This window comes from Drosophila erecta, unplaced genomic scaffold, assembly GCF_003286155.1.
Source record: "Drosophila erecta strain 14021-0224.00,06,07 unplaced genomic scaffold, DereRS2 tig00000021-arrow-pilon, whole genome shotgun sequence".
NCBI classification, from domain to species: Eukaryota; Metazoa; Arthropoda; class Insecta; order Diptera; family Drosophilidae; genus Drosophila; species Drosophila erecta.
Genome location: NW_020825198.1, coordinates 6,847,058 through 6,874,575, shown reverse-complemented (window position 1 = coordinate 6,874,575; position 27,518 = coordinate 6,847,058). Strand labels below are relative to the sequence as shown.

The 27,518-nt window shown below is 44.8% G+C and overlaps 5 protein-coding genes across 8 annotated transcripts; 3 read left to right on the top strand and 2 right to left on the bottom strand.

Annotated features, from left to right (window-relative positions):
• Positions 1 to 1,158: 1,158 nt before the first annotated feature.
• On the bottom strand, positions 1,159 to 1,949 carry LOC26526826. The gene has a single exon (XM_015158862.1). The coding sequence runs from the start codon at positions 1,831 to 1,833 to the stop codon at positions 1,504 to 1,506; it is 330 nt and encodes a 109-aa protein (XP_015014348.1). The 5' UTR covers positions 1,834 to 1,949; the 3' UTR covers positions 1,159 to 1,503.
• Positions 1,950 to 10,057: 8,108 nt separating this feature from the next.
• Positions 10,058 to 17,945, top strand: LOC6546333 (zinc finger and SCAN domain-containing protein 21). 4 transcript variants are annotated; one of them, XM_026977503.1, is made up of 3 exons: positions 10,058 to 10,136; positions 12,176 to 13,323; positions 15,022 to 17,945. In XM_026977503.1, the coding sequence occupies exons 2-3, from the start codon at positions 12,828 to 12,830 to the stop codon at positions 16,389 to 16,391; spliced, it is 1,866 nt and encodes a 621-aa protein (XP_026833304.1). In that variant the 5' UTR covers positions 10,058 to 10,136; positions 12,176 to 12,827; the 3' UTR covers positions 16,392 to 17,945. The 4 variants fall into 4 exon arrangements, with proteins under 4 accessions (XP_026833304.1, XP_001971809.1, XP_026833303.1 ...); XM_001971773.3 differs by having other exon boundaries at positions 10,078 to 10,404; XM_026977502.1 differs by having other exon boundaries at positions 10,078 to 10,468.
• Positions 17,946 to 22,191: 4,246 nt separating this feature from the next.
• Positions 22,192 to 23,966, top strand: LOC6546332. Its single transcript, XM_001971772.3, has 3 exons — positions 22,192 to 22,474; positions 22,826 to 22,950; positions 23,615 to 23,966. The coding sequence occupies exons 1-3, from the start codon at positions 22,393 to 22,395 to the stop codon at positions 23,741 to 23,743; spliced, it is 336 nt and encodes a 111-aa protein (XP_001971808.2). The 5' UTR covers positions 22,192 to 22,392; the 3' UTR covers positions 23,744 to 23,966.
• Positions 23,967 to 25,880: 1,914 nt separating this feature from the next.
• Positions 25,881 to 26,481, top strand: LOC6546331 (E3 ubiquitin-protein ligase RNF8). The gene has a single exon (XM_001971771.2). The coding sequence runs from the start codon at positions 25,937 to 25,939 to the stop codon at positions 26,426 to 26,428; it is 492 nt and encodes a 163-aa protein (XP_001971807.1). The 5' UTR covers positions 25,881 to 25,936; the 3' UTR covers positions 26,429 to 26,481.
• Positions 26,481 to 27,370, bottom strand: LOC6546330 (glycine-rich protein 23). Its single transcript, XM_001971770.3, has 5 exons — positions 27,294 to 27,370; positions 27,101 to 27,236; positions 26,979 to 27,067; positions 26,860 to 26,906; positions 26,481 to 26,779 (listed from the first exon to the last, which is right to left on the bottom strand). Exons 1-5 carry the CDS (start codon positions 27,354 to 27,356, stop codon positions 26,656 to 26,658), a joined length of 459 nt encoding a protein of 152 aa, XP_001971806.3. The 5' UTR covers positions 27,357 to 27,370; the 3' UTR covers positions 26,481 to 26,655.
• Between the last annotated feature and the right edge of the window lie 148 nt (positions 27,371 to 27,518).

Below are 27,518 nucleotides of genomic sequence, written 5' to 3'. Positions count from 1 at the left end.
CGAATGTGCTGATCCTTTGACGATTGCACAACACTTCCAGCACATGCATTCAGTTCCCAGTTCCCAGATCCCAGTTCGCAGTTCCCATCCCAAGAAAGGTAGCCCACCTCAAGCCCAAACCCCCAACCATTTCGCAGCATTATTTCACCCCTCTGGAGGTATCTCGTCAAGTGACCCTCTCGATGGCTGTGGCTGCTGCTCGGGTTCCCCAAGTTCCTACCAGCTCTCCCAGGATATCTCCAGGACCGGGCTTCTCCAGGAGGAAGCCGTGAACGCTTAACGCCCGCTCATTCCCGGCGAGAGAGTCACACGTAGCCACGAAATCATTTTTCACCACTTAGTCACGTCGCTTTGACAGCACATCCCTGGGAGGATGGGCATGGGTTTCGGTTCTGGGTCTGGGATCCAGTGAGATGGGGATGTGCTGGGGTTAGTCTGGGATGTGTGGTCTTGGCCGCAGCCTCAGCATCCGCTCTTATCTGCGGTTTAGTTGCTTATAATTGGCAGACATGTGAGTGGAAAGGATTGGAGGGGCGAGCTTTCCCAGTGTCCTTCCTCCCGCATCTCCCCCTCGTCCCTCTCGAGCACCGGATGCGAATGCCCGCCGACTGCTAATAGTTACACTCGCAGGATATCTATATGTCGGTAATTAGCCAGCCGTAAGTCAGTACGACTACTTTCCCACGCGGCGAACATTGCGTGATGTTGTTATTAAACAGGAGCAGTAGAAGTAGCAGTAGTCCTCCTACGTAACTTGCTCGGCAATTACATTTGTACTGCTGTCGATCGTTAGTTGGGAGGCGAAGTTTCCCGCCGCCACTGCGTTTTGGGTGGGTAGCTAACAGATGGCATCAATCAAGTGGAAACCACTAAGTATAATGCAGCAATGTTGCCCAAAAGTTGCCATTGCAGTTGGGAAATCTTGTTGCCGGCCAGCACCCCTTGCACCACCGCCCTGTATCCTGCACGGTGGAAAAGGAAGCAAGGGACATATTTTAAGTTTCATGTCAATTAAAATATGTGAACATGACAGGTTTGTGGAATGAAATGGAAAGTAAAAGAAGGTAGCTACTATTTTAAAACTAAAATAGGAGCTATATAGCTAAAGATAACATTTTATGAGCGAAGTAATTTCAGACTCATTTCCGCATAATTGGGAAATCCCTCGTTCAGCCGCCTTATAGTATAGCTAATTGTTTTTCAATCCCCGATTTGCGATTTTCGCAGTGTAAGCTGAACATCCCAACAAGTGCTTGTGGTACGTGTTGTCCTGCTATTTTGGTTACCTTGTATGGTTGCACTTCCTCCGCTTTGCCTGTGGCACGAATCAAAGTATTGAATTTCTATATCCGTTTTTTCCAGCTCCTTTCGTTTCATTTTGTGTATTGTTCGGGTGAAAGGGGCGTGTTGCTCGGTGTTGCTGCCGCTGTTGCTGCTGTCGCAGTTGGTGTTGCTGCTGCTGCTGCTGCTGCTGCTTACATAAAGGACAACAGCTCAGCAGGACTAAATGAGTGCACAGGAAGTTTTTACACTGCTCACCTTGAGCGGGGTTTGGGCTTGGGATTGGGTGTGGGTTGGGTTGGGTTGATGGCTCGGTGGTTGTGGGAATGGAACTCGAGCTGTGGCTGTAACTGGGTGCGGGGCAATTAGGTGCTGTCCCAATGGCTGACTACATGTATCTGAGGCAAAGCGGAAACTGTCGCAGGTGATCGGCGTGTTGATAAGTTCGAAAACATCAGCAGCAGCAGCAGCAGCAGCAGCAGCAGTAGCATTTGCAGCGGCAACAATCACCATCAGCAACTTGAACCCGAAATGTGTTTCGCATTTTGGCATTTCGCAATTGCCAAGGCGAAAGTTCTGAAATCGTTCTGTGGCCCTCGCAGAAAAGCATTTTTCGCATTTGTATACCCTGACAGAGGTTAATTGCTTGAGTTCGTCAGTTTGAAGGTCTACGCATTTTTTGCAGCTGGATTTCATTGAAAACTTTTTTGAATGCTGTGAGTTCTGGTTTCATTATGTAGCCATCATTTGTCACACACTCTTTTGTTTTTGATTGCGATCTAAAGGGCATCCTGAAAATGGCATTGAAACAAAAAGTTGTCGGGAGTTTCTGATAGGAAGTTACTATTTAATAAAACTTTTGCCTTAATTTACTTAGTCCATAAACTTTATCGTAATTAAATCTTGATAATTACATTTGCAGCAAGACAGTCATTTACATGCATACTAAGATATTGTGATAACGTGCGTAAGAAGAACATAACTCGGCTATCTATTTATGTGTATGTCAATATCTGAAATGTGAAAAGTTCATCCAGCAACTAAATCCCTCTAATTACAAGCCATTTGAAAGCACATTGAACCTTGTATATTGAGTTCATGCTTATATTGCATTTTAAATGATAAGTATAGCAGTTTAAAAACTGAAAAATCTATGTTTTCATTTTGAAAACTGGAAAATGACCACGAAAAACCAGTTTATTTTGCATTTTTTCAGGAACTGCTAACCGTTTTAGCTGTCATAACAACAATGGGTAAACAAGGGTATTCAAACCTTTGGTATCGAAAGTTTTCCCTTTTTTTTGCAGTTTTTGGTGCAAGTTTGGGATCTGGTTTTCTGAATAGCTCCAGCTACTCGGAAACAAAGTGCTATAAAAGTCACGCCCGAGGCGAAATGAGTTTTCAGTTGCTGCCTTGGGAGAGTGGAAGGGGGGAGGTGGAAGGCGGGCGGGAAAGCCGCTTTTCCAGCGTGTTTTTTACCGTGCTCAGCATCAGGTAAGCTAACCTTTTGTGCCGCCCATTAGAAACATGCACGCAGTCGGCTTACTTAAGCATACAAATTGTGTACGGAGGCAAATGCAAATGCGCCAGACTCCCGGCAATGTGGAAATGGGAAATGGGAAATGCGGAATTGTAGAATTGTGGAAATGCGGATACGTGCGGGGATTTGAGGCAGCTCTCACTTTGGGCTGGAAAAACTTTGCCATGCGTGCCGCCATTTGACTCGCAAGATTGACACGCTGCCAAGACGGAGTGGGGGGGGTTTTCTTTATTTTGGGGGCATACAAAGTGGGTGGAAAAACTGTGCAGATGTGTCCAATTTAGTGGAACACTGGACCAACGCCCCCGGCCAGATGCTCTGGAGCTCCTTATGATTATTATTCCTATACATACACACACATATATACAGTGTATACAACCCCCGAAAAAGGAACAAGGGCAGAAGGAACAGCGAAAAGCGAAAAGAAAACCCAAGCCAAAAGCCCCAAGGCGACTCGACAAGTGGCGGAAATTAATGCAGTAATTGTGGTAAGCGCTGTCCTCCTTGCTGATTCATAATCGCATGTATTCAATTAAGGAGATTAATTATTTCGGGCAGTATTCGAGGGATTTAAATCTGTCAGGCTTAAGGAAAATGAAACTCTTTTCCCCTTTCCGCACAAAAGGGGTCAGCTTTCCTCTCTCCAAGCATTCAGCGGTCAGCGAAAGGTCACGTGGCCACCATAAATATGCCGGCTATCGATTGTACCTGACCACGCCACAGAACTATCCATCTTCCATAAGATGTCAGCGGCAGGAGCTTATGCAAAGTTCTCCAACCACTCGGTATTTGGGGGAGAAAAATCTATGCCCATGCCGGGAATTTCGACCATGACAATAATCATCTGAAGCGGTTTTCCCGCTGGAGGGAGGGCGGTGGTGTCAAAAGTAGTAACTCCCCCTTTTGGCAGAGGGTGGTTTCGATTGGCTTTGGTTGGGGTTGGCCAAATAAATTAGGCAACGAAAAATTGACATTCCAAGGAGCCAGGACATCGCCACTGATTAGAACAATATGCGTGAGTATGTAAAAGGCAATCTATAAACCCATATACACTCGCACACACACATACACAACCACGTATCTGTAGAGGCGTATTTATATAACGCATTTGTAGCTGGCCAAAAAAAGATGTGTTCAAAATAAATATGCGTGCGTGTTGCTTCCCCACTCCAAGTACAGTAGCCGAAATGAGTATAGATTTGTTTGTTTGTATGTCGTTAGCATTGTTTTTCCCCAGTGCGTGCGTGCGTGTGCCTCCATCTGCATCTGTGTATGTGCCTGTGTGTGTGTATTTTTGCCTTTCGTTGACACTTTCACAATTTATGGCAAATGCTGTCTTCCACCCGGTCCCCTGCCACAGAAAAGGCGCCAACTGAACGACAGAAGCAGCCAACCTACCCCCTGAAAGTTACTTTCGCCACCCACCAAAAACAAAAAGAATTCCCAAAAAAGAAAGGAGGCGATTCCGCAGTGCGGGGTTACGAATTGGAGTTACCCAAAGTAACAAGAGCAAATTCATTGCTATTATAAAGAATTACATTCCACTTCTAACCAAACCAGAACCAAACTGATTAGTGATTGGTTTTTAGCTGTCCAGTAGTAGTAAGCTGCTGGTATCATCAATAGTTTTCTACTCGCCTATACACCCAGTACAGGGTATCTCCCGTGGGCGTTTTGGGGGCGTGGCCGCTGGGGGTTGGGCCGGAAAGCATTCTGTTTACCAGTTTCCGCAGTCCCCAGTTGTACACAGGACTCATTTGAAATAAATATTTTTGTGTTTTTACTCGAAGCGACAATAACGCAAAACATGAAGCATACACTAACAGCAGAGACAAATGTGCCACTGTAGTGTGCGTGTGTGTGTGACAGAGTCCTGCACGGAGTGCGAGAGTGTGTGTGCGGCTGTAGGCAAAACCACGCGCGGCGCTGCGGCGTCAAAGTCGAATTACTCATACGCCACGTTGGCCAATGTCGCTGCCACTTTGGCTTCGCCATTGTTGTTGCTGCCTCTGCTGTCTGACACACAATCCGTGCCTCCAGTATGCGCGTTGACGTTAAAAGCTACAGAGCAATTAATCATTAGCTTTTACAGGATTTATTGCAAATACTTTTATCGGATATATTAAATGAACTCCACTCCACAACCTTCACAAGGAGCTCATCGGCCTAAGGCCGCCCGTGGAATTATGGCAGCATTAATCCAGTGTGGACTATCTGCCGACAACATCTTACTACTGTTCGGTTGGTTTTGGCTCAGTTCTGTTCTGCTTTTTTGGGGGGCCTTTCGCCTTTCGGCTTTAAGATTTGCGTCATCGCGAAGTGTCAGTCATGTGGGTCACGGGGCGGAAAACAGGGAAATGGGAAATGGGAAATGGCTGGGAAAGTGGTGGGGGGAAAAGTTCTTTAGACATATGCACACACGCGATGGCTTAGCAACAGTTTACATCGCATTGTACTACGTTGTTTACTTTCGGTGACAAAATGAGTTACAGGTTTCATTCATTGCCCTAATGCAGCTTGATAAATTTGAGCGCATTAATTACGCTCACTTGGTCTTGGTGCTGCCAACTCACATGGCAAATATATCCTTCGTCCTTCGTCCTTCGCCTTCGTGCTCCTTTTCTTAGCCGGCGATTTGGAGTGCGCCGCTGTTGTTCAGTTTCATGTGCCATTAACTGGCTCAAGCCGCCGCGATTGATCTTGGCCGTAAGTTGGGTTTATTGCCTCCTCATCGCCAAAGAAGCTGTTCACTGTGCACTGAAAACAATTTGAACAATCAAAGCCCTTTTAAGCATCAATCAGGATGACTCAAAAATGCAAACTTTTGAATGGCAAATGTGGAACAAATTGAAGTAAATATGTACAAAGTGATTCAGTACTACCAATTGCTTTAATATAAAGTTTTATGATACCGCCCCCAGAAATGTTTTGTTAAACTCTAGATTCTGCGATTTTCGCACGCTTTGAATTTGATTCGAGCTAGTTTTATGGCAAATCACTAAATTTTACTGCGATTTGAAGCAGTTTTCTCAGAGTGGCAAGACGCAGTGGCTTCTTTCGCATTCTGCACATGCAAATTTATAACAATTTTACGTTCTCACATGCTCAAAGTCGTAAATCGTATTCGGCAAGGTGCGAACTGCTCCTCCATTCCGCGCCAAAACCAAGTGGCTGTGCATAAAAAATCGTTTATGGCTTTGCAGCGCTCAAATAGAACAAAGCATAAATCCTAATTTACTTATGTGGAGCTGCAGCAGTTGCCACTTGCTGTGTGTGTGTGTGGTGTGTGTGTGTCACCCGACGGTAAACATATATCAACAACATCTTAAACTCATGACGCCAAATAAATACAAATGTTGTAAAATGCAGGGGATGCCCTGGAACGGGATAACATAGAACCCAGGCCAGACTCGTAAATCGCTCGGAAAAGGAGGAAAAAGAGGAAAAACCCATCCCCAAAGCCGCTTCCCGGGAAAATTGTCGAGCAGGAAAAGCACCGTGTGAGCTTAGTGGCATCGCGATTGAATGCGACTCTGAATAAATTTCACCTCAGCAAGTGGCTGTAAATTGTTTATATTTTACTCGAGTCCGCTGTATTAAAAGCGAATTTGATGGAATATGGATTAGGAGTGTTGTGTGTGCTCTTTTTGACTGGGTTTTTGATTTGGCACGAGTGAAAGAGTGATAGAGATTCCCATGGAGATATCCGAAATAACTTTACATGAGTCTTTTACGATTCTTGAGTTTATGTTTTAGAAGTGGCTTTATATTACATGACTCATTTAGCAAGGAACAAGCATGGGGCTGTGTATGTGAATTGGGTTATAAAGTAATTGGTTTTAAATATTTCTTAGTACTTTTATTGATTCAAACGCATGTGCAGATCTCAGATCTCAAACCAGCTTTGGTTTAAGAGAGTGTCTCTTTATTTGTTGGCCATTAAACTTCTTGTCGGCCTTAAAAGCGAAATTTTTAACAATTTTCTGTGCCAGAAAACCGACGTTTAGCCTGAATAAATCCCTAATGGATTTGAAGTTGCCCTAAAGACATTTACAAAGTGCAAAATGCATTTCACAAATATTTCAAAGAGTTCTCGGCCAATAAATCTGACCGAAAGTGAGCTTACCTCTTGATCAAACTAATCAAGTTGAGTAGCCGCCATTGAAGTGGTTTTGTTTACTTCAAGTTCTCGCCCAGAAATTGATATAATTGATGGCCAGCCATAACAGGCCACATTAGAAATGCCGCTCAATGCTGGAGATTTTCCTTCTGCAACATCTGTAACCTCTGGCTGTGTGTGTGTGTGGCTGAGTCTGATTCTGATTCTGATTCCGAGTCCTTGTTTGCGTCTGTGTTTGTCGTCCATCTGGCAGAAGGAGCTTTCCAGCTTGACTTGTCCAATCCGAGTCCTAACAGGAGGAAAAAGTACTAAAGCGTCAGCGGCATGTTAAGTAAACTTTATGACCGGAGCATTCCGCAAAAAGCGCCGGGATGAGCACGGCGGATAAGTCCGGCGGTTCGGGAGGAATGGAAATTGGGGGGCGGGCCGGGTCGGGCCGCAAATAAAACCAGGACCAGAACAAGGATCCCCAGTCCGAGTGAGGCATCAAAAAGTAAGAGCAAATGCAAAAGCAACAACTATAAAAACCTGCAGCGATAGTAAAATGCAAATTGGTTGGGGTGGCTGGGCAGCAGCACTTCCAGGACTCCCGCACTTCAGGATCCCAGGACTTCTGGTCTCCCTTGGTCCGTCAGAAAACGTGGTGGTCGGGGGGGTGGGGAAAAAAAGAACGTAGAAAAATACTAGTAAGCTCTGGCATTCGCACTCGTAAAATAAAAGTAAAGTGCAACAGCAATTTGTTTGCACAATTGCTGAATGCGGCCATTGCTGCTGTTGCTGCTGTTTGTGTTGCTGCTGCTGCTGCTGCTGCTGCCGCTGTTGCTGTTGGCACTCGTCGCATTGTTTGCTTTGTAGCCGGTTGTTGTACATTTTTATGACAGCTCAAATTGGCCCCCATCGCCGCCCGCGAGCAACACTGTCAGCATATGGCAATAAATGGGCAACAGGAGCTGGTCGTCGCTCCCCACAAATGCCCAGACTATAGTCTCGTCTATATGCATATACATATCTATCTAACCGGCATGCTTTTTGCCCACTTCGCGTCTGATTTGCGATGTCAGAGGAGCCAGTTGATTTGATGCCTTGTTGCAGAGCCCTTTTGATGACTGCGCCATCCCTTTGCTCCATTTCATTTTATATTTTGGCACTTTGAAATTAAAATATAAAACCCGCGACGCTTTGACAACTTTTTAAGCTCCATTAGCGTTGACGGCAAGAAAGCCTATCAAGCGGCAACAAAAGGCGGCCGTGGAAAAAGGGTCAATGTAACCGCGAAGGCAGCCGACGACGCGGCAGGACATTGGGACACCAGGACACCATCGCCAGGACATCGCCAGGACATCGCAGCCAACCCCTTTGGCCGGGTAACCTTGCGGTTGTTTCCTTTCCCATTTCCCAGTCCCGGCTCTTTTCCCTGCAGCGCTGGCAGGACCCAAACCAAGCCGCAATTGCGAAACCAATTCAATCACTACAAACAATTTTTTACGTCTCATGCATACTGCTATATTTATATATACCATGCCAGATTTAGTGGAATTATTTATGTACCATTTTTCAAAACCCTATTTACCTGATTGCGATTAAAACCCTGTTAAGTTGCTGTCATAAACTATTCATTGTGTTTGGTGTCTAAGAGTAAACTACTAAATAATCATATTCAAAAAGTTTCATACAAGCTGTTAAAAGTTAGCTGCCTACTTTTTAACACATTACCAATTGGTCCTGGCAACGTAGTAGCCAATAATTGTCACTGCTTTCTCCCAGTGCATCCTGTTCCGGTCTGCTCTGGTTTGCTCTGTTGGCTGGCCTGCTTGGTTGGTGTTGCACTTCCGTGGCTCGAACAACAGCGGCAACCGAAAAAAAACCATTTAACTGTTTCGCTGTTTGGCATTCATTGCGAATTTAAAGGGCGGCTTAGTGACAGGAATAATAAGGAAGCCCGCAGCGGAAGCGCTGATGTCAACGCAGCAGCAACAGCAGCAACAGCAGCAGCACCACCAATGCCACACACACAAAAAAAAAGATACAAAAACCGCAAGGGACTCTATTGGATTCGGGGGAGGAAAGGGGCTGCTGGTTGCGACCGGGGGGCAATAATGGGCCACGGGCCATGGAGTCCTTGCGGCCGTTGTGTGTCCTTTGGCCCCCTTTTCGATTCGGTCTCGCATCTCGGCCTGTACAAACAAGCCAAACCAAATGAAACCAAACCAAACGAAACGAAACGTAACGAAATAAACCCAAAACCTCAGAACGTTAAAAAGGACAACGGACAAAGCAAGGAGCAAGTTTCAGTTGTCAACTATGCTAAATATTTGGTCTAGCTAACCAAAACGAACAAAAAAAAAAACCGAAGGGCCAACCGAAGAATGAAAACAATACCAAATTAAACGCTTACAGCTGGAGCAGCTCATAATTTATTTCTAAGCTTTGGAACCCCTTGAAAATTCGAACTTTTTCCCTCTACATCTTTGTTTTTTTGGCAGCCAAGTGGCAGACATCAAAACACACCCCCGGCTTTTCGGGTTTTTTTTTTATTATTTTTTTTTTTTTTGGAAAGGTACTGGTACCGATACTTCTTCTTCCCGGTTTTGCGGCCCCCCGTGGCTGGCATACCCACCCCCTGCGCCATTCCAAAAGCGGTGCTGTTGCATAATTTTCGGCAATCCACAAGTGTGTGTGGCACGAGTTCCTGCCAGGATAAGTCCTTTGTCGTGGTATTGGTGACTCGCTGGTTGAGTTTTGCGAGAATCGCACGGAACATAGAGTGTATGCGCAGACTCAGTTGCAACTCTCTCTTGGGGTTGTTGCATGTTTTTGGGTGTTTTTTGGGCGGCTAGGGGGTGGTGTTGCTGGCTACTTGTTGTGTCTTCATGTTATGCTTAGTATTTCTAACTAGCTAATAAATCGCATCAATATAACTTAGAATCTAGCAACTATCGGTGGGATACTGAGCAGTTATTTGGCACCTAAACCCTTTAACCAATGGCCCAGGAACCACCCCTTGCCTTCCAAAAAGCACCACCACCCCCTAGTGGTGTGCGTTGGTGTTGACCCGAAATCACGCACACTCGCTGTAAAGCACACACACACACATATAGAAACCTCTACGTATGTATATACGCTATGTGCTATAGCCAAGTGAGCGGCAGAGCCAGCGAAAAGCTGCGAATGCCAAGCGCACAGTAGAAGGGAGTGGTACGTCAAAAACTGACGCACAGCGGCAGGCCAAACAAGTCCATAGTTTAATAGCCAGCACACACCGCACCACAATAATAATATAAACTGTAAAATATATAAAAAAAATAGTAACACTCAAGTCCAGGCCAAAACCAGAAACCCAAATATTACGTGACCAAGTGCAGCTAAACAAAAAAGAAAGAAAAAAAAAACAAAGAGGAAAATCTATAACTATCAAAGAGCAAATTGTGTGTATGAAGAAAAAACAAGCCACAAATCAGAGCGAGTACGAAAGTTTCCTACGATATCATATCATATAACCGCCATAGATTGGTTCAACAGCCAAAAATGTAGTTATAAGCTCGGATCCTTATTTATGCATGATTTGATTTGGTGTTGCATGTGACAAAGTGCTATATAGGATATATGTTCCTTGCATGTGTGTGTATAAGTCGCTGCAGCTGCAAAGTATGCAATAAAAATCTCGCATTGTTTATGTGCAGCAGAACATCCACAGAGAGCGAGAGAGAGAGAACGACTGAGAGAGAAAGAGGGAGAGAGCGAGCAAAGGAGAGAAATGGGCGAGAAATGGGCTGGAGAAAGGGGGTGGTACAGTGAGGTAGGCTAAGGCAACCAACAGTTGACTATTTGTTGCATGTACTCGCTACTTTGCAGTTCCACCTACTAGTTTCCAAGCTTCAACGAGTGCGCCGAACTCTCCATTTCTCTTTCTCGGTATAAAAAACGCTCTCTCTCTCTCTGAGAGTTTCTCCGACGATTTCAATTCACAAAACATTCGACAAGTGCAGAGTGAACAAGTTGTTGTTGCTGAAGCAACGAACGGAAAACGAGGAAAATTTATAGGATTTCCACAGGCCGCAAAGCATTCAGACCATTACCTAAGAAATATTCAACATGTGATAAAACTAGACAAAAAAGTGTATATATTGCAGGAGGATACATGGTAATCCCCATCGATATCGTAGAGCCTCGGCCAGTGCATTTCCTAAACAATGGCAGCGAGTATATGCGCCATTTTTAAACGTGGGATAGGGATAGATAGTTTCGGTGTGCGTGCGTGTGCGCCACCTTCCAATGGAAGCTTTTCCGCCCAGCCCGCCCCCCGCAGAACACCCATTTCCCCACCTCTCTCTCTCACTCTCTCTCTTCTTCGCTCTCCCTCGCTCTCGCTCCCTGTGCTCCACGCAGTGCGGAAAATGAACTGCCTGTCCGTGTATAAACCGTGCAATTTAGTGCAAAAAGTATAACAATTTATCAATTAAGTGTAATCAAGTGTTGCAAATTTTCCCCGGCCACCTGGAAAACCCACCACCCATCCAGCAAGCACCCATCACCCACCCACTCCCCACAATGGGATGTCCTGTTCCCGTCTGACGCTGATTGCACGGCGGTTTCTGCATTTATAATGTAAATATTATGACTGGCAACCACTGCAGGAACTTGTTTACAATTTTCGCACTTTAATCGCCGTTTAAATTATGCAATTCCGTGGCTGGTTCTTTTCGCTTCGCCCTTTTTTTTCGAGTGCAAGGTGTTTGGAAAGTGGCGGAGTGTGCAGTTAATGGTTGCCATAGAGTATTTACCTGCGATTTATGGGGTATGCCAGGGCAAAGGGTGCATTATGGGCTATCAGGAATTGCTTAGGAAGTCCTGGCAGCGGGCTCCTGCTTTTTATGAGTGCAGGACCCCCAGAATTTCCAGTCAATAGAAAGTATGATAAAGAGGGCTAAATAAAACCAACCTCACATCATAAATGAGTTTTGATAATGGATCTTGGTTAATAAGTCCACTCATAGTTAACTAAAGTCTACTTGCGTTAATTTAAAGAATATTATAATTTGTTTGAAAAGTGCATTTAACAAAGCATCTTCAAGCGTACACCCTGGCTAAGGAGCTTATTACAAAGACGCACCTTTGTCCTGGTCCTTTGAGCAGGACACAGCTATTACTTGCATGTAAATGTGACAGGGTCTTTGTGCACTGTCTTGCCGGTAAATAAGTGCAGTTTAATTTACCCGCCTTTCCATTACTTGCAGAAAACAGGAGCAGCAGCAGTAACGGCGGCAACATTGCAGCATTGCAACAACCACCAGCAGCAACTAGCAACGCAACAACGAAAGCCAGATACCTTCAACTGCGGAGATAGCCGGGAGGTACAAGTTAAATAAGCTGCCAGGCGGATGCGGTAGGATCGCAGGTGGCAGGATCTTGCGGGGGCAGAAGGATGCCAGCCAAAGGACGCAATATTGCAGCATCCGCAACATCCGCAACATCCGCAACTTCGGGGACACGGAATCAAAGCTGAAGGAGCAACCGCAGCAATACTCTCAAGGCGACGCATGTCAATGTCAAAGTTGAACCAGAAGTAGAAGGCCGTAGAAGAGGGCCAAGAACGGTCGAGGGCGGGTCAAGAGCTACACGGCTATAGCTATAAAGGCAAAGCATTTTAACTGCAGATGACAAAGAAGGTTGTGCTACATCTACATAGTAAATACAAAACAAATCTAAGCATAAGAAACCCCCAAAAACCACACCCAAACCCAAACCCCAGAGAAACCTAGACCAAAATAAACAGGGCAGCAGCAAACAAGTGGAGGGCAATCCCCGGAATCTCGATTGCCGCAGCTCCAAGCTGGCAAACTGGGCAGGCAGACGGATACGGATACGGTGACCCGTTTTGCAGGCAAGATGTCCGTGGACTTTATACTGCCCAATCGCAATAAGATCCAAACGATTGCCTATGCGAGTGCCAGCAAGAAATATGTGCCCGGTGGATCGGGATCCACTCTCAGCTCCGGATCGGTATCGGTGTCGGGATCGGGTGCTGACCTGCAGAGCTGGCGACGCCCGAAGCCCAGGACCTCCGGTAAAGTGAAGCTCGAGGATAAATCCCCGGCGACTGCCAGCTCGGTGCTGAGGAATGCCAATGGAAATGGCCAGGGAAATGGCGGCAAGTCACCACTCAAATCGCTGGCCAAACGGAACTCGCGTTCGGTTCTCAAACGGGAGATCATCGAACTGGACGATGAGGATGGCGAGGAGCAGGAGGATCAGCTCTGTGAACACCTGGAATGGTCCGCCGCCCAATCTCTGGTCCAAATGAACTCCTCCAAGCAGGAAAAGCAGCGGCGAGCAGGAACCACAGGATCCCCTGCAATTGTGGCAGTGCCAGTCTCCGCCTCAGGTAAGTTCCACTTTTAAAGTTGGTTCTCTATTACCCTTTAACTATCATGATATAGTTAAAAAGGTGACCCAAGTTTAAGAGAAAGCAAGGTTTTTATTGGAAAGTTTTATGACTTTTTTCGGGCTTTTCCAATTATTAGTACACACTTCCTGTATTTCCTTCACATGAAGTGAACATTCTTGGGTTGCAAAAGCGGTTTTATTATCCGAGTATCTATTGTTCCATTTGTGAGACCTGCCAGAGCAGCTCGTGCCCCCCGGAATCACCAGGAATCACCCGGAATCAACCAGCTGCACCCCCTGAAAGTTGCGTCACAACAATGTGAACAGGTGGCTGCGACAATTTGTGTGCTCGTATTTATTTTTAGTAGCCAGGCAGTGTGAGTCCCACTCCATCATCGAGAGCCAGCGGCACTTTCAACCATTTTATGGCCACCCACTTGGCCAGCGTCCTTCAACTGGTGGCGCTGGCGACTGGGCCTCTGCCTGGTGACCCCCCCATGGTGACTGCTGGTGACCCCATGCAGTCCCTGCTCTCCCCACTTTGAGCACTCCACTGTGGGCGCTCGTGTTTGACATTGTCGCCGTTAGCTAATCTTTTTAGCGTATGTTGGCATTTTCCATGTTTGCGCTTGCCTTCTTGTCGATGTCGTTGCTTGTTGCTCTTGAATGGAGGCAAAGGCACGGGAAAGCGGGGGAAAATCGGGGAAAGGCGTTGGGGAAAAGCCAAAGCAGAAGCAGGAGCAGAAGCAAATGCAAACAAGCGGCATTGACTGCCACTGGCGATGGTGGGTGGGTGGCTTTGATGGCTTGAGAGGTCGTCATATCGATTGAGGAACTCGGAACGTAACAGGTCAGCCGCAGTGGAGAAGGGATATACTGCGTCAGCTTCAGCTTCAGCTTCAGTCCCATAAAATGCCAAAATGTGCATTTATGGTTACTGCTGCCCTTTATGATTCCCTTTGCTTTTGGTAGTCCCTTCATTTATCTCTTGCATTTGGCACACGCACCCCGAGCACATGTGTATGTGTACTTAAGGAAGCTAAAAAAGGCAAGAAAAAATGCTCCCTTTTAATAAAGACAGTTCAAAGGAGCTTGTAGTTTCGGGTTACACCTTCTGATGTCTACAGGTACAGATGGCAGCTCTGAGAAAATGCAAAAAAAAGAAGCCCCAGGGGAAGTGAAAGAGTTGCAGAGCGAGTCAATTCTGATTTGCACAGTAAATCGTTGTTAAAGAAGCGTTCGTCATTGAAATTATAATCAATGTCCTTTTACTTATATTGCTTAAATGTTCTTACTCAAACCTGATATAAGAGTCAAGAGTCCAAAATGTATTTGTGTATTTGGTGTTTTTCCCTTCAGTCTTCACCCAACGAGTTGATTGTATTTGAGCCAATTTCGATTTTAATAACATTTTGAGCGGATTCCACCGTTCCGAAAAACGTCAAAGCTTACAGACGATTAGGCAGCCCTGGTCCAAGATGGCAGCCCTGCCACTAGTCAGTCTGAAAAATCAACAAGTCGCTGACAATCATCAAATTCGATTAATTTAGAAGATGATAGCTGGTGAAAAATGAACTTTAAAGTGTTCTCTGCCCAAACCGAGGATAGTATCCAGCCCCTGGACTGTTAGTTCTTCCTTTGAGTTAGCCAGTATCTTGCGGATGCTAAAACTAAGTATTCATTTCCCCACAAACAGTATCGCTTCGCCGTTCAGTGGGCAGAGCTCCGGCGGAAGATGGCAAGGTGATTTTCTATGCCCCCCCAGCCAGCGCCAGTGGATCGCCCCGTCAGCCGGAGCCGGTGACCTTGAAGAGGGAGCGCGAGCGGGACAGGGAGCGCGAGAGGGAGAGGGAGCGCGAGCGGGACCGCATGCGGGAGCAACAAGTTGCAGCGGCCGCGGCGGCGGCGTCGATTTATCGTGGTCGCAGCGTGGAGGAAACGGAAGCGGCCCACGATCTGCTCTCCCTGTCACAGAGCCTGCCGCCCCTGATCCCGCCCTGCGTGGTGACCATCATGAAGCAGGAGCAGGAGCAACTGCGCTCCCCGGAAATCCAGGAGATATCGAACAGCGCTTCCAGCCGATCGCCCCAGTCGACCATTCGGTTCATCGGCAGCAGCTCCTACGACCTGATGGGTGGCTCCTCGGAGGGGGCCAACAACTGCTCGCCCCTGACGCCGCCGAACTCGGACCACAGCTCCGACGTGGATATCGACATGTCTTCCTCCTCCGAATCAGGTCTGCAGCAGTGGGGCAAGCCCAATCCCCAGCAGAACCAGCAGCGTGCCTCGGCCCTGAAGATGTGCCTCAACATGCTGGATGGCAGGACCAAGGCGAGCAAGGCCGCTGCTGTGACCAAGCAGGACAGGCAGGAGCCGGTGCAGCCGCGTCCCAAGAGTGCCCAGAGCAATGCCTCGTCGGGCGGTGGTCCGCCATCGGAGTCGCCAGAAAATGCGACAGCCAGCCTGGGACACAGCTCCACCGGCAACGGGGAGAACTACGCCAAGCGGAAGAGGGGCTGCTACAAGTGCTGCGAGTGTGGCAAACAGTATGCCACCTCTTCGAATCTGTCGCGCCACAAGCAGACCCATCGCTCCCTGGACTCGCAGTCGGCCAAGAAGTGCAACACCTGCGGCAAGGCCTACGTATCCATGCCCGCCCTGGCGATGCACCTGCTCACGCACAAGCTCTCGCACAGCTGCGACATCTGCGGCAAGCTCTTCTCCAGACCCTGGCTGCTCCAGGGACACCTTCGATCCCACACCGGCGAGAAACCCTACGCCTGTGTCCATTGCGGCAAAGCCTTCGCCGACCGCTCCAATCTGCGGGCCCACATGCAGACCCATTCGGGCGACAAGAACTTCAAGTGCCATCGCTGCAACAAGACCTTTGCCCTCAAGTCGTACCTCAACAAGCACCTGGAATCGGCATGCCTCCGGGATGCCGGGGCCATCGATCAGGGCAAGGGCTTGGAGGAGGACGACGACGACTGCAGCAAGCAGGACGAACTGGAGATGGGCGACGAGCTGGACAGCGATGAGAACAGCCAGGACATTGTGGTGGCCTAGGGATAATCGATGTAGGGAACTCTCCTGCCCGCAACTAAGATACTTTATACCAGAACCCTATAAGCAATACTCGAGCACCCTTATCAAATTAATACTAAAAAGAATTAACAAAACCAAATGAGAATTAAAAACAAACAAAATCTAGTCTAGAAATCGGCTTACTAGCGGAGTAGTTCTTAAAATGGCAGACGATCACGACGATGATGATGATGACGGTGATGGATCTCAACTCAATAGAATCTTCTTCAAGCAGTTATATACACGCACTTATATCTACTCACTTATAATCTGAACTATTCCAAATCTCTCCAAGTTGCAACTTTTACTGAACGAAGATTGGCAGGCGTAAGAACAAAGAAAAACAAAAGGTTTGAGAAGGAAATCCAAAACGTAACTTATAGTAAAAATCTGACACAACGAATATTATGGAACATAAGTAGAAATTCTATATATACACAGATCAAATAAGCATTATATACAGATGGACGGTAGGAAGACGAAAACGGTGGAAACGGCAAATTATATGTATACATATGAACTAAGTGAATAATACCTAGCGAGCAGAACCAATTTGCATGTTTTTTGGTAAATATCTACTTTTAGGCATCGTTTTAGGGCTCTAGAGTTTATATACACCCCTCACAAAACCCCGGTTACCAGACACAATACACCAGATAACACACTAATCCACTCACCACTAGATGTAGTCCTTAGTGTACTGAAGGATTCGATCGGAGCTCAGTTCAAGTCCTAGCAAACTAATCAATTAGTGAACTTATAGCACTACCGCAACCGCAACTCCCTATATCTCTCTTGCTCTTAGACTCTTTTAACCGTACTCAATGATCAAGTTAGCAATCGGAAATCGGATATATATACATATATAGGATCAGAATCGAACGAGACGAACCATTTTAACCGCTGCGGCAACTTTACACTCTAACCAAGTTTATGATGAGATTACTTCCATATTATGCTCTAACTCGATAAACGGAAAACTACTTCAATTACTTAGAAATGATTAAAATTAATGAGAAAACAATTTAGAAACATATCACAAGGACAATACTTAACATAAATAAATACATTCAAAGTATGGAAAGTATATAGTGGCGAAGGAATCGCGACCCCAATTAAGACATTCTCATACACATGCAACAAAGTACTTATACTTACGAAATAGTTATTTTATTACTAGCATTAGAGTTCCCCGATCCCCGTCGTGTACATATATAAGCTCCACATGAAATGCAAGTTTAAAAACAATTTTTTACAAGAACTACCCCCGTACCCGCGACCCCTCGACCCCTCGAGCTTTGGCCCAGCCAAAGGTTTCTAATGGACAGGAACACATCCTCCCCAATCGCAAAAGGATATACATAGAATATATATCCGAATATACCCAATGTTCTGGGAAGTCGAAGATGCAGAAGATGGCAGAAAGGTTGATGAAACGTTGATGATAGATGTAGAAGACGCACTTGTAAAACAAATGATAACTAAAAGCAATTCCAAAGTTAAGTGACATAGTTTTTAACAAAGCAAACAAAAAAATACAAAAATTTGTAATTCTATAAAACAAAAAAATCGAAAAGTATTGATATATACACAAACATGTATTTATTTTACGCGTAGTTTTTATTCCAAAACCAAATGAAATGGGGCAAAAAAAAAAAACCAAAAAAAAAAACCAAAAGAGTAAACTTGAAAACAATTTAATTAAATTGTCAATTACGATTATTTCATAATTTAAGAATTGATGAACGAGGCAGACGCGATAGAGGTTATTTTTTAAAGCATATATATACACATAAATATATTACAAATAAATAAATATATTTAAAAGAGGCAGTTTTATATCGAAATTAATAATAGTAAATGCAAAGTAACAACAAAATATTGAAAACCATTCGAACTTAATTATACAACGAGCAAGAAACCATTAATTATAAACACCCCGCCCCCACACTCTCACACAACAAATACGCCCACATTTTATAGCAACAACGGATTATTACATCGTATCTACATACGTGCGCGCCATGTAGATAACCACGTAAAGTAACGCCGCATGTCGCAGTTCTAGCAGCAATTCTAGAATCTAGAATATCGGGGCAGAATTAGAATTTAGACCAGAGAGTGCTATGTGCATTGTTTATAGGGCCATAGTTCGAAATCGTGTTTATGCATGGCTTTATTGATGATTATTGATAGCGTTTTAAATAGCATTAAATGCCTATATACACATAAGCAAACCAAACAAAAACCGAAAAAACCAATGAAAAACTAAAAAAAAACGTATATAAGAAATTCCATTGAACAGTAGTGGTAACAATTATGTGATTTGCAATTTTACATTCAAAATATATATGAAATAATTACGAATATAAATAGATTATATATTGAGGCGAGCGTTTAATTGATTTATTTATGAGTAAGATTTATTTATACACATTATACACCACAAAAAATAAAAATGAAATGAAAACGAGAAACAAACAAAATGACAAAGAGCTAAAAGTAAGAATAACTCGAATGGATTGAAGTTGGGGCGAAACTAAAAATATTTTTACACAGAAACCTTGTTTTATACACGCGTCAAGTTGAGTCCCAAAATCGAAATACCCCGATCACAACTGCAAAAATTAATTAGAGTCCCCAAAACACTTACAAAACAGATGTGCAGCTGTGCTCCCGATTTCTCTTTACTTCATTCTGTTTGGATTAACAAAAAATGTAAACATATTTAAATGTCAAATGCACCTCCGAGGTTTATCTTTATAATTTGGGATCAGTATTTATCGGCATGTTAATATTACACAGTTGTAATAAGTTGATACCTTATACGATAAATATAATTCGGGAAGTTGGGACCTTTAGCTGATCGTCATCCACACTTTGTTGATAGGAACAAATAATTTCAAGATTAAAGACACCAATTACATTTTGATTATTATACAATAAACAGAAGGGCAGAAATCGAACGGTGAGATATTTTATAAAATGAACGATGAATAACGTAAAGATATTAATTTATATATTCATATATTAGAGATGCAAAAAGACTTGAACAGTTATATACATTTAAAATTGCAATATATTGTATACTTCATTAAAAAAATATATACATACATACCGGCATATATGCAACCACGTATATAAGTAAACATATTTAACTTATTTATATAAATGCTTACAGCGAACCATAAACATATACATCATAAGCCGAATCTCAACTTTTCCAATGCAAGACGAATAGGAATCCCTCAAGTAACTCAAGATCAATTCAAGTATATACTCAATGACCACACGGCCGGCAAGATCGCCTGGCCGCACAGGAATATATAGCTAAAGATATATAGTAATACGTATGAATGCAATACAATGCCACGCCCACTCCCGATTGGCGGGCAGCGATTTTAAGGCGCTGCCCGTCGGAGTTTTCACAGATCAGATTTTTCCTTTTGATACTTAGCATTCGTTCTTGTTCTACTTTTAGTTAGAGAATGTTCAACTAGTTTCAGCTTCCGTAGGAGTTAAATAATCGACTTTAAAGACACGCCACACCTAGATGAACACACGCCACTATACTAATAACCCCGTGACCCCATGACCCCGTAACCCCATAACCCGTAAGCCCACACACTCTATTAGACACTAGCCGACATCTGCAGACATACCCACATGCATAACCATGCGATTTTACGGCAAATATGTAGAGCATATAACCTATTATATCCCCAAGAAAGCTAATCCATTCTTAAATTAAAATACACGCGAGTAGCCGGATTCGATTCGAATCGATTCACAGAAGAATCACACCAGAAGAATCCATTATGGAAATGACAACAAACAGAGAATTAAACTCCCCCCCAAAGGAAACAAACAAAGACACAATGCATCCATAACAAGATCCAAAACGATATGACACGATGAGTGGAAGATTATAAATTAGAATCATAGTTATAAAAGCTACACCCACACACTAGTGCAGCCATGTAACTATTTTTAGAGCCTCGGAAATAAACATACATAAAATACATACAAATATTAAATAAACGACAGAGAAAACCAAATTCTTCTCTTCTTTTATTCAGCGGCAGTGGGCTTGAAGTAAGTAAATTCGAATTAGCAGATAATTATTATTATTATTACATTATATTAATATTATGTTACATTTTATTATTATATATTATTATAGCAGCATTCGAATTATTTAGGACTATCAGTTTTCTATAAATTTAATCACTTGCAAGTACATAAAAACATAATTAGGTGCCAAGAAATACGAAGGGCTTGCAAATTTTGAAATTGAAATTATTTAAATTAATTCTTTAAGCACCTATGATTGCACATATTCGAGTATGATTGCAATTAAGCTTCTTGCTCACTTTTTGAAACTTTAATTAATAGAACCACTTGAAAGCGTCGGACTTCAATGAAAGTTAACTCAATGGCCCACAGCGAACACGCACTTTGAGTGCACTTGTGCGTTACACTGAAAGTAAAAGCGTAGTAGAGGCGGGCTGCCTTGTTTAGATGCCATTGTTTTAAGGGCAAGTTACTCCGCAACTAATAAACTACGCATCGCTGATTTGGTTCGAATGTGGCAGCCACGCGCGGGGAGCCCAGTTAACAAGCGGCATGCGGCATGCAGGAGATGGCTGCACAGCGCACAGTACATAGAGTATCTATAGTAGCTGCAGTACTTGAGCATTATATCGGAATCCGGATGGGGCTAGGCACACACACACACACAAGAAGGGGGGACAAGTGCCTCGTCATGTGGAGTGTGTTTAAATGAAATTGCTTGATTCGGCATAAACATATTTACTCTGTTGAATATTTGCCCAACAATTTGATTCGCAATCTGTGCGGCCAAGGGCAGGGGGCAGGGGAAGGGGGCAGGGGCAGGGGTTTGAAATGCCGAAATCAAAATGGAATTGTATCAAGGACGCGGAACAATCGAGGCGGGCAAACACACACATGCCTCAGCCAATCCTCCCGATCCCAGAGTCCTCCACTTGCATTCAATGGCGTAATCGCAGGCAGATACAAGCACTTGTATTCCGATTTCCGCCGGTGCAGCACAACCAAGCCCAATCCATACACCCAGCCAGGCAGCCGTCGACCCGCGGCATTTCATCCACAGATGTCAGCAATTTCTCGATTTGAATACTCAACAAAAACGAAAGTGGGCAAACAATTCAAAGGCGAGTGCGGAGCGAAAAATAACTGAATAACTGGCAGCAGGGCGCAAAAAAGACGAACCTCTTCGCGCAAATGGCTTCTCTAACGACCCAATTAATTTGAAACAAGTTACAAACAAAAAAACAAAAAATTGCAAAAAATAGAATACGCTTGAGTGTGAGGAATCAGTTGGCCTCGCAGGAGTGGAGCGCCACAGGCCACTAAATGCCGGGCTAGAACCCACGCCCTTGCCCTTTCTCGAAACTGCGGCAATTGCCGCGGAGCCCAAAGCTTTTTATGCCCCACCACGGCGCGAAAAGTTCGTCGACAGCTTCATTACCAGCCATCATCGGAGCCATCATCATTCCGCGTGCACTGCGCGAAAAGGGGAGCCGCATTGGGGCTTCAAGTGCGTAGGGAGGCACAATGATACAAAGTGAGCATGACGACGTTTGGTAAGTATCCTACACTGCAAAGCATTTTTCTATAGTTCCAACACACTTTAAGTAAGTTTGGAAATGATTTCAAGAAATGATTAGCTTCCCCTATAAATAATCAGTAGATAATTGGTGGGGCTGCTTTGCATACAATGGAAAAATGATTTCCCTTTAATTCATGCGAATCGCGGGTGAATTTCTCGCCGTGCACGGATGCTGCTACCCATGAGTAATGGGCAGGGCAAAAGTTTGCTGGAGTCGCGTCAGATTTAAGCTTGGACATGGCCGATCTAGCCTGAGTCTCGAGTCTGGAGCCGCGTCGATCGCAGTTCGCCATTAAATCGCGAGAAGTTCACAGTGCCCGTAGAATAGCCATGGTCAAGACGTCCGGCAGCCTGGGAAACAGCATTTTGCTGGGAGCGCTGGTGTTCCTGGTGCTCGCAGTTCTCGCCGAGGGTAAGTGGAGGGCCTAAAATATGCTGTACTTGTAGGGGCAGTAAATAGCTAATATTAATGGCACATCTGCTTGAAATATTCGCGGCTATTGTTTGGGATGAGAGCCGAAAACAGGTTTTCGAGCGCCAGAACCAGCCAGAGGCGCAGTTTCTGGGGACTTTGGGGCCAAAAGCTCTCTCCACTGCTCGGCTCGTTAGTCATAATTGCGCTTTGTCGTGATTCAAGGCTTCCGGGTGTATGTCATAGCCAAGGCGGCGCAGATTAACCAGCTGATAAGCCAAACAGCACAGCACAAGTGGTAAAAATGTAGCGAAACATAGTTTAATGGCGTGTAATTAAACTCTCCCCCAGCGGCCCCCTTCCAGGAGTTGGAGCCCCGCAAAGGCCATGTGCCCGTCTACATCCGACATGGCGATGAGCCGCTCAGCGAAATCCATCCAGGACTGGCCGAGGCCTTCCAGGAGGGCGAGTCCAAGGTGAGTCCAAAGGACTCTTACAGATTATGAGCACTTTGTTTAAAGCTCACATGCTCCTAGTTCCTATACATCAAAACTATTAGAAGTTTACTACACAAATAGTGTACGAAATATCAGATCAGATACAGTGCAATGTTCTTTTTATCTTTATCTTTAGTTTCAAAATATTAGAATTGCTTGTGTAGTAAAATTCTCTTTAGTTTCAAAATTATACAATTGCTTATGTAGCAATTAATATCTTTAGTTTCAAAATTATACAATTGTTTATGTAGCAAAGTTATCTTTGGTTTGAAAATATTAGAATTGCTTATGTAGCAGTGTACTCCTCATTTTCAAAATATTTTAATTATTTATGTAGCAATATACTCTTTATTTTCAAAATATAAAAATTGTTTATGTAGTAATGCTCTCGTTAGATTCAAAGTACTAGCATTGCTTATGTAGTAAAGTTCTCTTTAGTTTCAGAATTAACCAGTTGCTTGTGTGGCAATGCTATCTTTAATTTCAAAATAATAAGTTGCTTATGTAGCAATGCTCTCTTTAATTTCAAAAGTATAAATTGTTTATGTAGCTCTCCACTGGAGTCTATGTATATTTGGTAGAGTAAGATGCGTTTATATGAAAACCGCTTGAATTCGTCATCGTTTCACTGCGCTTTTCACAGAGTCTCGTCACCGAAGCTCCCCAGGCGGAAACTACAAACCCACCAACCACATCCGATGCTCCTGCTCCGTCCAGCTCCACGGTATCGGATATAGCCAGCTTTGAGGCCATCAAAGGAAACGCGGATTAAGGAATTGAATAAATTCAAAGTTGCTGCTTAAACTTATTTCTGCGAGTCTGCGAGTTAAGTGCATCCAACGAAAGCCCTCGAGGTCTGGTGACAAATCAGCATGGAAATGCTATATATTTAATATAAAATAAACAAAATAAAAATTTAAATAGGGCCAGTTCTAACTTAATAGGAGAGTAATCAAATGGTAAATCGATTCTCAATAAACCATTAATTTCACTTATTAGTGTGTGTGGTCACTGCAAAAATATGAAAACTATTTCGCTATTAATTATGGGCTTAATAATGTACACATTTTGTAAGCCAAAAGCCTACTTTGCTCTTGAATTAAAACTGCAATTTGCCGTGGGGAGTTCAAAAGGGTCGTGACCCTGTTTAAAATAAACTTAAAAGAGTTCTCTAACTTAATTATTTGTAAAATGTACACAATTACCAGGCACGTTAAGTCGCTTTAAACGATCCCATTCCCATTCCCGTTCCCAATCGACTTCGTCACCATCGCCATAACCAACCAGCCAGGAATTGTGCGTCCTGTCTGGCGCGCTTAAATGAATTTCTGAATTTCTGAATTTCTGAATTTCTGTGGACCCAAGCTCGTTAAGAGCTGTGCAAGTTTCACACATTCAATGGAAATTATTCGGTCCTTTTGGGCTTCAGTTTCAGCTTGGGGTTCTGTTTCGGCTTCGGAGTCCTCGCAGCTCGTCGCTGGCGTCGCTGGCATCGCTGGAATCGCCTTGGAGCTTTGAGTGTGATTTACTTGTTGTGCCCATTAGGGAGTAGCGGACACCCCGCCCTCCGGTGGGCGGATGGTAGGGCACCCGGACATCAGGACACCCGTACAGCAGGACACCAGGACACCAGGACGGCTCCTGGCCAGGAAGCTGTGTGGCGCAAACGTTCGTAATTAATATAATGGCAACGGCTGGGCCGAGCGAAACTCCAAAATGGCCTACACACGTTGCGGTTCGGCATTTTTGGGGATTGGGGAACGGGAATGGGCGCTGGGCGTTGAGGTCTTGGAGGATTTTTTGGGCATCAGGGCCTGGCTGATTGGGGGCGATCACAAATTGTTGTTTCATTGTCTCACAGCCCGGCTGTCTAACGAGCAATAAAACTAAATACATACACATAAAGTTAATTATAAAAGGGCAAAGGAAATTGGAAGGTCCCAGACTATTGAGCTGTAGGATGCAAGTGATGGATTAACCAAGATGGAGTGTCCTTCGCGGCGGTTTTGCGGGTTGGGGTGCTTTATCTGCAGACGAAATCGGGCTGCAATCAAGACGGCATTAAAAGGAAGGCAAAAATACTTGGCGTAGAAGGGGGCCAAAAAAGTGGCTGTATAAAGGAAAAGCAAACGGAAAAGCCCCAGAAGAAATGCCACAAAAAGCGACGAAAACTATGCGTAGTAAAAGCGAATTTTATGGAGCATCCTCCTTTAAGAAACAGCTCCTGAATTTAAATTTCTCTGCGTACAATTTCACATACAAGCGAGTATTTGCACGCACACACACACACAGATAAAGCAACGCACACACACACACACACAGACACAAACAGGCTGCCAGGACCGTGTTCTTGTATCATTGTGTGCGTTCGAGCGCATTCAACCTCAAAATGAATAATTGCATATGCTTCAATGATTTGCGACTTTATTCGAGAGCACAAGCTCGGCACCTCCGCTCGCCAACTGCCAATACTTTAAAGTTAAAGGCCAGGAGTTCAATTGCAGGACCTTAGGACCTGGGGACGTGGCAGATGAGTTGGCGCTGGCAATGGTCGAAATGGTTGAAAATAAGCAATGAGTGCCCGACCATCCAGGCTAATTTGAGAATTGCCCGGCTTAATTGCGTGGCACTTAAACAATAATCAAGTTAACGGTTATGCCGGCGATTATCGCCATTTTTACACCGATGCCAATACTAAGGATTATTGGCTGCCCATTAACAGGAGCAGCAATTCCAATCCGTGTACCCCCGCCTGATACTCAATTCGATTCCGTCCGGTCCAGTGGCACTCGTACACGGCGAAAAATGCTTGCAAATCAGTAGATGCTGGACTCTTATATGATAACTCAGAACTCTCAGTAATCATAATAGAAACTTCATCGGGCATCTCAACAAATTAAAGCCTGGAATGTTTGAGTCTTGCCCATGTAGAATTCGGGTTAGATGTCAAAGTTCGAGCATAATAATGTTACATTTACATAAAATTCAGGAATTGTTCGACCAGCTGCACGAGCAGCAGCAGGACCTTCAAGAGCTGCTCCTGGAGGAGTGTCCTGCCAGTCCAGAACAGCGACTAGTCCAACTGGAGTCGAGCACATCACGCATGCATCAATACCACAGAAAGCGCGAGGACATGCTGTTGAGCTTAGAGGAGGAGATATCCAAATATGAGTCCGCCACGCCGCTGGTGGATCGCATTGCCCAAATGCACAGCCAGGTGAGCGCGGTGAACGAGGCGCTGGACAAGATGTACGAAATCAACGTCTGCTCCATCTGCGACCTGAAATGTGGGCCACATGGCAGGCATTCCCTGGTGTCCCTGCGCTGTGGCCACCTCTTCGGATGCAACTGCATCAACAATGCGCTGCGGGAGTCATCTCGATGCCCCACCTGCTCGCGGGCAGCCCTTCAACACCATGTCCGCAGGATCTACGGCTTGCACTTTTATCCTTTTTAGCTGCGTTGCATTTTCCACCTCCAGTTACTGCCAATTTAGATATATTTTATAATTAATTTGCATTTTTTGTTTTTATGATATATCTTATGCAGCCTAGTAGCCATCAAATTTTGTGAATGGAAAGCATTTTCAAATTAAACTTGATTTTATACTAAGCCAGTATTTTTGCCAGTGCGGGAGCAACTTTATTGGGTTTAATGTGAGCACATTTTCGCCAGCGAGTGGTCCTATTTGCCACCCAGGATGCCACCCAAGATGCCACCGCCGCCGCCGCTGCTGCCGCCTCCGGTGATGCCGGGTATGGAAATGAGATTGCCCAGCAATGGGTTGCCATTTAAAGTGAGCAGGCAGCTGTCAAAGCAATTGCACGAAAAGGAGCAGATATATGAGCGAGAATATCCTGCAGAACTCAACCGGAAGTTGCCACTTACCGCAGATCCAGCCGGATGACGTACTGACAGGCCCATTCCCGAAGGCACTGCAACGTGGAGCACAGAGATCGGGAGTTTGGTTTAAAGCTGTCCGAGGGATTTATTTAATCCGCACTTACCCGTAAAGCTTCGGGAGAAGGACGCGGGCAAGTGCCGCCGATTTCTCCACCGCCGCCGCCACCCCCACTTCCGCTTCCTCCGCCGCCGCCTCCGCCTCCGCCACTGCCGCTTCCTCCGCCACCACCGCCGCCGCCACCTACTCCTCCTCCTCCTCCTCCTCCACCGCCGCCTTCTTTGGTATAAACAGGAACTGGCACAGGAACAGGCACTGGCACTGGCACCTTCTTGATCGGAGTGGGCTGCTGCTCCCAGGGACTCTAAAGGATGCAGTTCTAATAGATCACCAAAACTAGATCTTGAACACCCCAGCTTACATTATGACCCAAGGACAGGACTATCAGTTCCAGCACAGCTAGGGATATGACTAATTTCCTCATCTCAGCTGCAGTGAAAGTCATGCACTGATAATGACTTACTACCTCAAATCGCTTTATATACACTTCCAGATCCCACAGGTGTTTTACATGTGGGTCAAGCAACAGATTCAATGGGATAATCCACTTTTATTTAGGATAAGTAATAATAGTGGAGTGCAACAA